At 31.3% G+C, this 14,666-nt stretch overlaps 1 protein-coding gene across 1 annotated transcript; it reads left to right on the top strand.

The window, feature by feature from the left end:
• The first annotated feature begins 6,593 nt into the window (after positions 1 to 6,593).
• Positions 6,594 to 8,787, top strand: LOC21398862 (remorin). Its single transcript, XM_010109137.2, has 5 exons — positions 6,594 to 6,960; positions 7,630 to 7,683; positions 7,787 to 7,874; positions 8,152 to 8,233; positions 8,391 to 8,787. Exons 1-5 carry the CDS (start codon positions 6,780 to 6,782, stop codon positions 8,583 to 8,585), a joined length of 600 nt encoding a protein of 199 aa, XP_010107439.1. The 5' UTR covers positions 6,594 to 6,779; the 3' UTR covers positions 8,586 to 8,787.
• Positions 8,788 to 14,666: the final 5,879 nt, after the last annotated feature.

Raw genomic sequence — 14,666 nt, 5'->3', positions numbered from 1 at the left:
TAAAAAGTTTAAAATAGTATATAGGCTAATTTTTAGTTATAGAAATTAATAGGCCATAACTTGTCAGGTTATAGTTCATAACCAGATAAGTTATGGATAAACTTGTTAAGTTATGGTTCATAATCAGACAAGTTATGGACAAAAATTGTGAATTATAGACAATAACTTGTCAAGTTATGGTTCATAACCAGACAAGTTATGGACACAAATTATAATTTGGTCTATTTATTAACTTATGTAAACTATTGGCCTATTAATTTTAATCCATCTCAAGTCTTGGCCTATTTTCTTCTTTCTCCCTTATATATATACATTTGGAGTGTAAATGGATCATTATAGCAAAGTTATTTCAATTCTTTAATCCTTTTAGAGACACTTTTCTGATTGGAAATTCGTATTAGTAGTGTGCCAATATCTTATATTAAACAGAAAATGATGAAAATATTAATAAAGAAAGTCGATCTTCTTTAGAATAATGAATTATGGGAATGTAAGTCAATGTAAATATTTGATGTATTTTTTTCTTAGGTAGTTTCCTTTTCTTAGTTTTATGCAATTACTTTTCTTTTGTTTATTGCTGTACGAAAAGGGTACATGTTGTACAAAGCCTTCATCAATGAATTCACAAATTGTCTTGTTGTCCCTTTAAATGTGACATTGCGTTCCTCGTTCATAATTATCCTTCTTTTCTTTAGTTTATTGATTAAATAAGTTATAAATCCATCTCACTAGGGCTTTTTTCTTTTGTGTGTCTATATATATATATATATTATAGGTGTTATGTTAAACAAGAGAGAGACCCACTTTTTCAAACAAGAAAGCAAATTAGAAAATGGTCATCAAGCAGAAATCCCTACAAATACCACATATATTTCACAGAAAACAAAAGAAATTGGAGGGAGCAAAGAAATGCATCTTGCGGTAGACATTTTACAAACCGGATTGGGGATAATCTTTTGAGTGTCTCATTGATGTTCTCTTAAACGCTTCATCACAAACGACGATGCGTAATAACAAATAAAGGACAGGAAAGGAGCAAAAACACCAAAACGGCAAAAGCAATTAAAAGGCAAAAGACAATATACAGATGTAAAAAAACGACAAAGACAATGGAAAATTAACGAGTAGATGTTTAGTTTATAAATTTAAAATTATAATTTAAAATTAATTTTATTTTATGTGTATTTTTTATGAAAAAAAAATACTATAAAAAATTATAAATCATAATTTAAAATAAATAAATAAATAAATAGCCCGTAAATAAAGATAAACACGCCTCCATGAGGTCTTCGCGGTCATTTATCTAAGCACAAATGATGCAGCCAAAGGAGTAGCTAATAAGATAATGATTATTCAAAGCCATTTAAAAAAAATTAAATTAAAATTGCTATCATTTTAGGAAATTTTGGTCCCTGCTGATGTAAGCCACATATGCTAGAGCCGCAAGGACCACCACGTGGCAGTTGATGCTGAACTTTCTCCAACAGCCGACAATGACGCCTGTCTTGTCGGCCGAGTTGTAACTTGTAATGTCCTATAAACGGTAACAGAAAATGTTCTCTTCTTTTTTTGTTTTTATTTCCTTAAGTCCACAAATATCTATTCCACTTTTTTTCTTTTTTTTTTTTTTTTGGCTCTGGAATATCTTTTAAATCCCACTAAAGCTCAACTTCACCAATCAAGCTAGGACGTGATTTGATCAGATTTATTAATTCCTCTTGAATAAAATCATCGACATTTAACGGTTAGATAAATTATTGAAATATTTTGCACACAAAGATTGAGCCCTTTATTGTTCCTAAAAACAAAACAAAAGATAAGCTCTTAATTTTTTTTTTTTTTTTTTTTTTTTGCAATAATGCTACTCTCCTCTTTTATTTTTGTTGTGGAAAATTTTCACTTTCTTATTTGGTCATTGAAATGGCATTAATGGTATAAAACTTTAGTGAATGAAACGTAATATTAAAGTATCTAATATGAGAACTTAAGAAATATATTTCAGAAAATGCATATTTAAAGGGCACGTGTGAGTTCTCTTTTTTCCTTGATAAGTAGTGCACGTGTAAGCCTAATTAGGTAGCAAGTCAATTTGTGATTGATAAGTTTGATTAAGTTTTTATTGTTCCCCTTCTTCCTTCGGAGAAAAATATATTATACTTACCCACTAGTAATCAAGCGTAACTTTTTGGTTTTCTTTTTTAAGAATGGAAATGCTTGAAGAAAAATTATTGCTTTCTTCCCAAATCTTTTTCCCAAAAAGAATACTTCCTTATACATAACGAGGCCTTGGCAAATGGCAATATGGCAAGGCTCCATTGATATTCAATCTCTGTTTGTATGTATTTGTCCTAATGCTAAAGGTTATTATGAAAAAACACATACAGAATTCTATGATAATGTACTTTATCAATAAGGTTCTATTTAAAATGCTAGATATTTATCAAGTTATATCGGTTTTGTATATGTCTTTATTTTTTATGTGATTTATAACACAATTTACGTTTAAAATCATGTACTACCAATTATTATCTCTACAATGTAAAGCTTCCCATGTATACAATTCCAATTAAAGTATATTGCAGAAATTTGCCCGTTTGGTTCATGGATTAGAACCATGAGATTAGAATCATTTTCGATTTACGTGTATTTTTTGTGAGAGAAAATACTATAACGAACCATGAACCATGATTCGAATTAGAGAACGAATCCTCTAACCAAACGGGCTCGACACTTGAAAGTAGAAACCCTTCTGAAAAGAAGTAGACAAGTTTAGAACAGAAAAGGTGCCACAATTGACGCAATATCTCTAATCAGCTTTCTTCAAAAAATAATTTATAAAAAAAAAAAAAACATAAAATGGACTTATATCGCAAAAAGTTTCAGTTTTATAATATCTGAAGTTACTGTATACTCTACCCTTAATATATGCCTTTCTTTTCATATACATGAGGAAAGAAAAATCCACTTGACAAATTACAAATTGACATAATAAATGCATTAAAAATGAACAAGTATTGGATTTGGGTGGTAGGTTTATTGCTGTATCAGCTGGAAAAATCATTGGGGCACCTCATCAACTACTTTAGCCCAATATCAAAGTGCTTTTATATATCTTTCATGGGGACCGCTTTATTTGGCCTTCCCATGAAAGTGGGGCTCTATAAAACTATATTTAGGGTTCGGATTATGATTATATGGCTGGAAAATGGTGTGTATATATATATATATATATATATATATAGGTCGAAAATATTACATCTCATACGTATACAATATCATGTGGAGGCAGTCCAAATCTCCAGATGGCTGATTGGGATTGAAGAGGCAAGTATAATTGAGACACGTATTGTGTAGTGGCAAAAACTTTCTTGGTCACTACCTTTATCTCCTAATTAAATACTTGAATTTTTTGTACTCATCATTGAAACTGCAAAAACACCCTTCTTTGACATTTATCTCTTCTATATCGTTCATTAATTATGTATTTATTTTTTAAGCATTTAATAATAAAGTTTTACTTAAAAAAGAAAAAGAAAAAAAAAACCTTCTCTGCCATTTTTTTAATTATAAAATTCTATGCGAATGATGAAATGAATGTTGTTTTAGTTAATTTGTTTTGTTTTTTTCCTGGGAATATTATGAGTGTTGTTTTAGTTTCTTCTAATTAATGAGTGATGACGGACGAGGGACATTTAGTAAAGCCACGATGTCGCTTTTTGATGGTATAATTTGGTGAACACAGTTGACAAATTCTACATTTCTACTGCAAAAAGGCTTTATATACAAGATAGCTAAAAATGGAAACTGAACTGTCATATGTATTCAATCTTAATTCAAATTCTTGAGATCGTTCGTTGGTTGGTTATCTATAAATTTGTATATGATATGAATATTGCTTCCGCGATAAAATGAGAAACCATAATTGTTTTTGTTCATTTTCTCAAATATATATATATATATATATATTATTTTTGTTGACTATATAGGTGTCAATTTGTATAATACGTTATACGTATAGTATAAACCACAGAGAATATACACATAGCTGCTCAAATGACGAATGCTTCCAAATTTCCTGTCACATACGCTAATCTTAATAAATATCCATTAAAAATACACAGGTCAAGATTTTTACCATTTACTTTTGATTCATAATTTTTTTAGTCAAATAATTACACTAAAAAAATGGTATTTATCCAGAATAAAGAGTAAATGTCTAGACTCATGCACTCTTAAAGAGTAAATTCTCCTCTCTTTTTTCTCCCTTCCTCTTTTTTTTTTCTTTTTTTTTCTTTTTTTTTTCTATAATACAATTCATACATGGACTATTGCATCTCGTATCAAGGCATGTGGTCACTGGAGGCCTTTATAGTATTAAGGTGAAAACGATAAAATAGAATACAAATTTAGTAAAAACTTATTGTGACTACAATTTAAGTAAATTACTTTTTCGGCATAATTATAAAGTTATAGCAGGAAACTATAGAGTATTTTACCAAAACATCACGTCTTATATTAAACTTGCTTTTTTTTATGACATATTAAACTTGATTTAGAAACATGGAAAACGTTTTTTTGCCCCTTCCAATACAGACAGAGAACGAGAAAAATCGTTTGGTAAATTTGTAAAAATAGGAAAATAATTTTCCATAAAAAATAAAATATACCTCTTAATTTTCTTCCACCTAATTTGTATGGAAGGTAAGATAGTAGATACCCATACATAAAAAAAGAAAAAACTTTGCATATGTTTATTACTTCGTCTAAACTTAAATTTTAAAATAATGTCTTTTTTATCGAAAAATTTCTTCACTAGAAAGTATTTTGCGTAAAATTCTTGTAACTTTTTTCTTGCTTCTTTTTTTTTTTTTTTTTTGAAGAAATATTTAGAAATAAGTTCAATACTCTAGTTAATGAAAAATTATGTAGAATACTAATGGAATTGAAAGTGGCTTGTGTTTTAAGAAGACGACTACATGTATATATACGACGTGGATTGATTATGAAAGCATTAAAGTGTCACTTTCCAACTTGGGCCCCACAAAAATTCCGTTGCCAACACGAAACGAAGAATCTTGCGGAGCTCCAATGAGACGTGATTTTGCTGAATCCTATGAGATATGATTTTCTTTTTTTTATTTTTTTATTTTTTTTATTATTTCTTATATTTGCTGCTAAAATATGAGATATTGATTCAAGCTACGCAACGCAATCCTGCTACAGTTACAAATGCGACGCCGTTTAGCTCCGGGATGAAATAATCGTCTTGTGTTCTTGTATTCCTCATTCCATATTGCAATTATTCAAGAATATGTTAATGATTAAAACAGGTAAACGACAAAAATAAAACAATCTTTTACTGTTTGATTGAACCAAATTATTTTCAGTTTTACCGCTCATTAGGACAATTTGTTGTCCTTTATTGTTTTGACTTCAGAAAAAGCCAAAAAAAAAATAAAATAAAAATGAAAAAGAGCTATGGGAGTTGATTTATGCAACCTCTATTTTGAAGGCATCTCATAGCTAGAGCCAATAAGCTTTCTAGATTTCAATTAAGGACAAAAGCTTACTAATAATCAATAAAATCATTGTTATTGGCTTATAAGCAATATTTTGTTTGAGATGATTTGTAAATGAATGAGCTGTAGATCATCATATTTAGCCAAAGAAGAAAAAAATAGTGGAAGGGGGAGGGTAAGGGTATTGATTCAATTTCAGAAATAAGAAAACCATTTATGACCTACCAAATTAATAGAACCCAAAAAAAACAAAAAACAAAAAAAAAAAAAACAGAGAGAGAGAAATCATTCATTTGGTTTGGGGCAAGTTGGCCATACTCGTTAGGGGGAAAAAAAAAAAAAAAAAAAAAAAAAACGAAAAGAAAAAGAATGTGTGGGCCACGAAGGTGGAACAAGAAAGATCCAATGAAGCAACAATTTGTGCAATATATTTAAAATTATATTGGTCCAAAATCAATTTGGATTTTCATGACACCCTAAACCATTTCTACGTGGAATTGGCCGTATCTTACTGCTCTGAACCGATTACAGAAGAAGACAAAGAAGAATTCCAAATACTATGTATAAACTCTCTTTTTTATTATTTTTATTTTTTTTAAGGCGGTGGACACATTCAAGTGCCAAAAATAGTTATTAAAAAAAAAAAGTGAACTTTCACAACTTTCTTGTTTGTTTTTTACATCAATAATTTTTTTGCTTATTAAAAAAAAAGTTTTAAGTTTGTGACCACTAATTACGTGTAAATCCAGGATATTAAAAATATTCAGTACAATTAAAATATTTCATTGTATCAAACCATAAAAAAAAAACCCCATTGATTAGCAAAAAAGAAAGTAAAATAGATAAATAAATACATCCCTTCAAAAGGGCCAAAAAAAAAAAGAAAAGAAAAATTATAAAAAAAAAATCCAAAAACCGATATTTACAGCTAATTAATAATAAGTCTAAGGGCATTATGGCCCACACACAGCGTGGCAAGTGAGGGTAGGCTAGTAGTACTGGTACCAACCATACAGCTAAATCATCGATGAGCCAATGCTTTGTTCCAAAATAACTGTTACTTCTCCGACTATATTACCTCACAACCAAAAACTCAATTTTCCTCTCCCACTGTTATCTTTCTTCTTCTTTTCTCTCCCTTACAATTATTGTTATATATATTGCTACATAATTTTCTTTCTTTCTTTCCTTTTGACAAGGTCCGGTACTTTCTTTCTTTCATTTTTCTCTCAAGCGTTGTGGACAATTGGCATAATTGACATGGCGGAGGAGCAGCCTATAAAGGTGGAGCCCGAGGCGCCGTCATCGGAGCCGCCACCGGAAGCGAAGGCGAAGCCCGCTGAGGAACTTCCCAAGGATGTCACCGAGGAGAAATCTGTAATTCCACATCCTCCTCCTGAGGACAAGCCTGATGAGTCCAAAGCACTTGCTGTTGTTGATAGTAATACTTCTGATTCATGATATCTTTCTTAATTAGTTCTCTCTTTTTTAAAAAAAGAAAAAGAAGAAAAAAAAAAGGACTTTATGCTTTAATTTTGTAAAAGAAAGTTTTTTTGCAATAATTTTCTTTCCCTGCCTTTTTCTGACTGGTCTTTAGTCTTTATGTTGGTTTTCTGTTGGTTGATTTCTTTGATTATCCAAATTTAGAATCATAAAGCTCTATCAAGTTTAAAGGTTGGCAATTATAATATATATACATATATATATATGTATATTTTTCCTTGAGGTTGCTTGTTTTGTAGGCACGAATTACTTTTAGATGTTTTTGGAAAATTTTGGTGGGTCAAAAGATTATAAACTTCTGCGTATTCCACAGAATTTCGAGAGAAGTTTTAACCAAAATAGAAGGATGGTCTAGTTTGTCCCTTCTTTTCCCTTGTCCATTTGTTTTGTTTTTTTTTTTTTCTAGACCTCACAAGATTATGCAGTCAGAAGGTTTTAATTAAATCCCATAATTTCAATTTTCATGTGTTTGGTTTCATTTCAGCATGAGAGAAGCATAATTAATTAGTTTTTCATGCAAAAATTATCTCTGATTATATCCTTATAAAAGACAACAGAATTTTTGTTCTTAACTCCTCAGCCCGTCTAAACAAATTTTCTCTAACAGAGGAACCTGAACCGGCTGTAGAGAAAAGGAGCAGCGAGGGTTCCATTAATCGAGGTAAGCCTTGATTTGAGGTCCCATCATTTTTGATTTGATGAATATTGATATAAATAATAACCATTGTCATTGACTCATTTTAATTTTCTTCAATTCTCTTAAGATGCTGTACTTGCAAGAGTCGCAACAGAGAAACGGTTGTCCCTTATCAGGGCATGGGAAGAAAGTGAGAAGTCCAAGGCAGAGAATAGGTAAGAGCAACTTCTTGTTTTTTTTTTTTTTTTTAAATTAATTTAATTTTTTATTATGGTACTTCTATAATTCCTCCTTGATTAAAAAAAAAAAAGAAAAAAATGGAATGGTTTTTGTGAGGAAAAATATGTTTACGTAATATTGTGGCTGCTTCCACACATTCGGATACATTGAAGATTGGTGCTTAACCTTGAGCTAGAATTTCCAATTTGTGTCTTGTTCATGATGAATTTCATTTGTAGAAATTTGATTGAAAATTTCGGTGATATTGAGCAGAGCTCATAAGAATATATCTTCCGTTGGGGCATGGGAGAACAGCAAGAAAGCTTCAGTGGAGGCTCAGTTGAAAAAGATTGAGGTAACAAAACAATTCATTCCATTACTTCTAATGCTTTTTAACTTTTTTGTAAAACCCAACTATATCCCATTATCAGATTATACATGCAGAGTACAAATTGTATATATTTTGTTTGTCTGTTTCTCAAAGTTTCAATGATCAATCTGCGCATGAGCAGGAGAATTTGGAGAAGAAAAAGGCAGAATACGTGGAGAAAATGAAGAACAAGATTGCTTTGATCCACAAGGAAGCAGAGGAAAGAAAGGCGATGATCGAAGCTAAGCGCGGCGAAGAACTTCTCAAGGCCGAGGAGTCGGCTGCGAAATACCGTGCCACGGGAACTGCCCCCAAGAAGCTCCTCGGTTGCTTTTAAAGTTAAAAAAAAAAACCTTCAGGTCTGATTGATAACAGATTTTATAGTCGTTCCTTTGTCTTCTTCTTTCTTTGTTCCTTCTCATATCTCAGGCGTGGTTGTTTCTATAGTGGAACATTGGTTTTATTCTATGTTAGCTTTGTGTGCATATTTATGTGTATAGTTCATTTTGAAATAACAAAAATGTAATTTATTTGTGAAAGTTCGTTTCTTCATTGTAGTACTAAATAATATTACTACTGGAAATATTATTATCTTTGTGGTCATAAGCCTATGCCAATTGTTCTTGGACTTGTAGCAAAAAACCAATTTCATAATAGTTTTTTTTTTTTTTTTCCCCCCTACTGCTATGAAGGCTGTGGTATGACATGATAAAAGTAGAGATGTCAACGGGGCGGGGATAAATGGTGTTAGGAGCGGAGGTATTAAGAGACAAGTGGAGGCGGCAAATACAATTTAAGCCTCTGAAAATTCTTAATTTTTTCGTTTTGCCCCACTTAAGAAATAAGATTCTAATATTCGCTCCTATTAAACTTTATCTTTTTCTATTTTACTTCTATATTTCTTTTATAAACAACTTTACGCTTTTTATAAATTTTACTAATGAGGTAAATGCTTTCTATGATGGTTTTTCTTTAAACGTTACATTTTGAGGTTAGCAAATAATACATTGTATTTTGAATTGTATTACATTTACATTTACACCTTCATCTTTTAAATTCATGTTAGATCTGTACTTTTTTTTAGTCAAAAGTTGATTTTATTTATGGAAAGTACAAAAACATCGTTCACATCTTTGTATTTTCCGAACATTTGGGTCTTTTAACTCATAATTAATCAATAACTTAGAGCAAGCACGAATTAAGCATAAATTTACTCTACCCCCCAGAAAAAAAAAAAACAACTAGCTCTGCCGTCCCCACTGAAGCTAAAATCTGGCTCCTGCAATGAATGGTGCCCCACCCCGAACCGTCCCTATAGGCCACCCTGCACTTATTTGGGGTACGGTGCAGGGCAGGTTGGTGAACTAAAAACCCGTCTTGTTTATAGAAAATAGAAGAAAAAAAAAACTACAGTTGGACTGATCAACTCTTCCGCTCTTCAATCTGGTCAGTAGCTACCACCCTCCATTGTCGCCGCCTTCCATCGCCCCCAAGATGTTGCTGCCATAAAGGGGACAGACTACCAAAGTGCTTGCGTCATGTGAAGAGTTGCGAGGAAGAGGACAATGGAAACTTAAAGATGATGTTAAAAGAAACCTCTTTTTATGTGACTGTTGGTGTCTTTACTTTAGACCTTCCTTTAGATGATGCCGCATTTAATCTATAAGGATCAAAAAGGGCAAAGGGGCTTGGTTGGATAGAACGGACGATTATGTGCCCTTATCCATATGCTTTTTTATGCCAATAAATAATATTATATTATGTTAATTAAAATTTTACATTAAATTAATTAAAAAGTTATAATAATTAAATAACGTTGTTGACGGTGAAATTTTGTCAACAGAAATACACCGGATCATCCTCTGGTATCCCGTGAGGTTACCGGCTAGAAATTAGTTACATTTTTTAAATATGCTATGAAGTGTTTGTTGTGTTTTGTGAGCGTGAAAAAACAATACTTGAGAAGAGGACACATGAGTTTTATAGTGGTTCACTCTGTTAATAAAGAGCTACATCCACTTGTGTATTGTATTTCTTTAGAACTCTTTACAATTTACATGCATGTATCCTTTCTATTTTCTTATGCTTCGGAGAGCCTCCCCTTTGGCATATGAGGCTTGCCCTTTTTATAGCCCAAGCTTCCTTCGTGGGTGGTTTTCCTTCATAGGTGGAAGTACTCGAGTGGCCTACTTTCTAGGCTAAGACCGTAGCCCACTAATCACTTTTGGACTGTTCACTCGGCCATTTAGTCTTCTATTACGGCTCTGTGAATTCCTGTAATCTTTCACTGCCCACTCCAGGGCGGTTTAAGGGTTTGTAATTAATGCCCGTATTGCAGACGTATGTCAATTCTGGACGCAACTTATGGTATCATGCATCTTCCTCTTGGCGTCTGTGCCGCACGGATCTTATGCCCTTCCTAATCTTTCCGAAGGCTGTTTGCATAAGTTCGACGTCACAACGGGTCGACGCCTTAATTTGGGCATATCTTTGCTGCGTCGAGGGTAGTCGAACTCTTGGCATCAAGGATGATCGATGTCTTGGCGTCGAAGGTGGCCGTCTTTAGAGGGAAGGTAGGGCCACGTGTCATGTTGTCGACGCTCCACCTGTCACCTATATTTTCCCACACAACAAACGTGATATGATTTTATTGAGAGAACTAAAAAGGGACACAACCAAGGTGATTATGGGCTCAATCGTGGATGGCAAACCTAAAAGAAAAGGAATTCCCAATTCAAAAAAAAAAGAAAGAAGAAAATAAAATAAAAAAAAGGAAAAATAATGAAAATCTTTTCATTTTGTTATTTTGTACGGGAAATTCCCAATAAAGAGTTAAGGGTCGCGGGACATGGCTGGTCCCAGTCAATCCATTGGGTTTTGACTGCCCCTCCCTATTTACTTAACGAGTCGGGTCAATACGGGACGATGCAAACCGGCCAAAAGCCCGCCCATGGACATCCCTAGATAACGGTGCATTCTATCCTTAGGGAAATTGTGATAGTGAGATGATTTTTTTTCCCTCCACGTTCTCTTCCTCTTTCTTTTCCTCCCGGCCTTAAGTAATTAATCCACCTTAATCTGCAGCCTTTTCCGTTCCCTATTAATTTAAGGGCGCCAGTGGTTTTCATTTTAATACAGTGTATATATTTATAAATTAGATTTCACTCTCTTAAATTAATAGTTCTCTACATTTTATTAAGTCAATCGTTTAGATTTGAAAAAAATAAAACATTCAATTTTATTAAAGTCTATAAACATTAATATAATTTTGATTACCAATAAATTTGAATTCCGTCATTGAATGAAACTGTGACCTTATTTATATTATGAAGATTTCTTTAAACCCATTCTCAAAATATTTTTCTACGATGGATTTTCTAGATGCTAAGATGGGATATAATTAACATTCGTACCTTTTTTTTTTTTTTTTTTTTTTTTTTTGCTGAACGGCGTAGCATCATTTGGGGTCGAGATTTACTTCGGTGTGGGATTAGATGGAAAATTGGGTTCTAAAGGAATATTGAATTCTGAAGGAAGCTTCAATAGGAATTTGGACCATTACATATGTACTATATCATATATTATCCAGTTTTTACTGAATTATAAATTTGGACAAGAAAACAAGGAAAAAACAGAGAAAACCCAAAACATAAAAGCATCTTTCCTCAACAACATCGTCTTGATACATCTGCATAGCCGTGTATATAAACTCCTCCATCTAAAGAACCCAAAATCTTCAAGCGCACAAAAAAATAAAATAAAAAACTCTTATGTTTGACCGCCATCACCAAGTGTAATTTAGGCCCCGTTCATTTCGCTGATTCGAGTTTAGAATTTAAGTTTTATTACAGTAAAAAGCTCTCACAAACAATCACATCTAACTTTTTTACTACAGTAAAAAACTCTCACATAAAATCACATCTCAACTCGAATTAAAAACTCAAATCAGCGAATTAAACGGGCCCTAGGCTTCTGTGTATTTTGTAATTTTAGAAATTCCTTCATCAAAGTCATAGCAATCTGAGTATTGAAAATTTCATTTTTATTTATGTTCGTTTTTGTATTTTTGACTATGAAAAGCTTTGAAAATTACAGTTTTATCGATGGATATATAAATCCAAGTATAGTTTGAGGAGATTTGGGGTCAATTAATCGGTCTGGGTGTGCTTCAAATTTAGATATTTTGACCCATAAATCGATTGGTTCTAAAGACAAACAATCATGGTGGTTCTTCTTCGACGTTTGATTGTTAAAGACCTCGTTCATTTTACCGATTTGAGTTTAAAATTTGAGTTTTATTACAGTAAAAAGCTCTAAAAAACAGTCGCATCTAATTTTTTACTATAATAAAAAACTCTCATATAAAATTACATCTAAATTTAAATTAAAAACTCAAATTAGCGAACTGAACGAGCCCAAAATTTTTCTTCCTCTATTTTTTTAAGTTTGATGTCTGATGAATGGTTTTGATTCCAAACTCATGAGTTTAAATCATGCTTGTTTAATTTGGTTCCAAATTAGTTCATTTTTTTTCTTTTTTCTTTTTCTTTTTAATCTGATCTAATAGTTTTTTAATGGACGTGAGTTGTTTTTCTCTATTATTTTTTTATTTTGATTTTTATTAAAACTTACCATATGTACTTACTAAAATGCTTTTTTTATGAGATTATATGCATTGTACGTGACATATACTGTCTAAAAGATAACAGAAATAAACAAAAATGACTTATTGTTCTTTTACAATAAAACTCAAAAAAAAGTTTAAATTTAAGTTATAATTTTATTTAAATTCACGTTCTTTTAAGTTTTAATTTTATTTAATTTTACTCAACTTTATTCAAGTTACAACTTCAATTCAAGTTATAAAATTCAACTCAAAAATTACACTTAAGTTACACTCTAAAATAACAAATTTTCATATTCAAAGAGTTTGAGGAGTGATTTGCTAAAAAAAAAAAAAAAAGATAAACTAATCTTTCACCTATTAAAATGTTTAGGAACCTTTGATGCAATTACTTTTTTTTAAGGTTAATATAAACGTTCACATGACTCTCAAATCTAACAACATCGCGCATATCTAACAAAATCTTTCCCCTGGCACAAAATCATGCAATTTCTACAACTTCACACGAATTTCTCCCTTTTTTATTTTTGTTTGAAAAATTCTCTAGTATGTCTAATCTAATGTATTAATATGTCAAATTTTTTTAATTATTAAATTTACATATTTTTTAATTTTTATGTAATTTTATATAAATTTAATAAATAAAAAATTTAATCGAAAAAATAATTTTTATTTTGTTTGCTGATCATTTCTATCCCTTGATAGTAATCCCGTAAAATTTCACACGCAATAGCTGGGCCCCACACAGACAAAAACCTCCTGCAGTACTCTGCCACCTCACATGTCTAATGTCTTTTCAGAAAGGAATAATTGGTAGAAGATGACAGCTGTAATACACCGGGAAAGAAGAAGAGGGATTTCGAATCATTTTTTCTCTTATAAAAGTATGCGTAAAATAAAAATAATTTTAAATTATAAATTAAATTAAACGTATCATAAATAATTTATAAAATTAAACTATCACTTATTAAAAAAATTAAAAATTATTAGTGCTAATTAAAAAAATTAAATATGAGGTTTCAACGTTGAAATTCATATCCATAGAATTATTGAAATTTTTTGAAATATTAGGAGTTTCTCCTCTAAGTCCTCTTTTTTGGCACAATTAGTAGGTCCGGTAAAATTTTATTTGACTTGGTACTCACTGGTCTATATTCCACACTTATATCTTCTAAATGTGCACATGGGTACAAAATATTTGTAGGCCTATTTATTTCAATGATTCAAGTTTAGAATTTAAATTTTATTATAGTAAAAAATTTTTATAAATAATCACATTTAATTTTTTTATTACAATAAAAAACTTTCATATAAAATTATATCTAAACTCAAATTAAAAATTTAAATCAATAAACTAAACAGATCGTAATTCTTTTACCGAATGGAACCCATCACAAGAACAAGTGGCATCAATATCATTTTCTCTTTTTGATACGTGTCTACTCAGTTGAATGACTCCACAATCTACGTCAATAACTTGTCCTACAACTCATGAGCCCACTAAAAAAGTTGTGCGTTTCTCTCTCCTTCCTTCTCTCTCTCTCTCTCTTTGTTTCTTTTCATGCCCTCCCAACTTTCCCGCCGAACCAAACCCAGGAGACAGAAAAAAAAATTCCCCAAAATTGCCAAATTGGAGAAAGATTTCATTTTCTTTCCTATAAACTTTTTTTGTTTTAAATTTAAAGTTGTGATGAGATAAATTTTACTCATCATGCCCTTATTCTTGAGGCAACAATGATAAAGGAGTTGTTCATTTACATCTTTAAGTTAGAGTGATTTGGGTAATAATTTTGA

The sequence above is a fragment of the Morus notabilis genome, unplaced genomic scaffold (assembly GCF_000414095.1).
Source record: "Morus notabilis unplaced genomic scaffold, ASM41409v2 Scaffold759, whole genome shotgun sequence".
Taxonomy (NCBI): domain Eukaryota; kingdom Viridiplantae; phylum Streptophyta; class Magnoliopsida; order Rosales; family Moraceae; genus Morus; species Morus notabilis.
The sequence above is the reverse complement of the archived record's forward strand: the minus strand, read 5'-3'. Positions and strand labels throughout refer to the sequence as shown.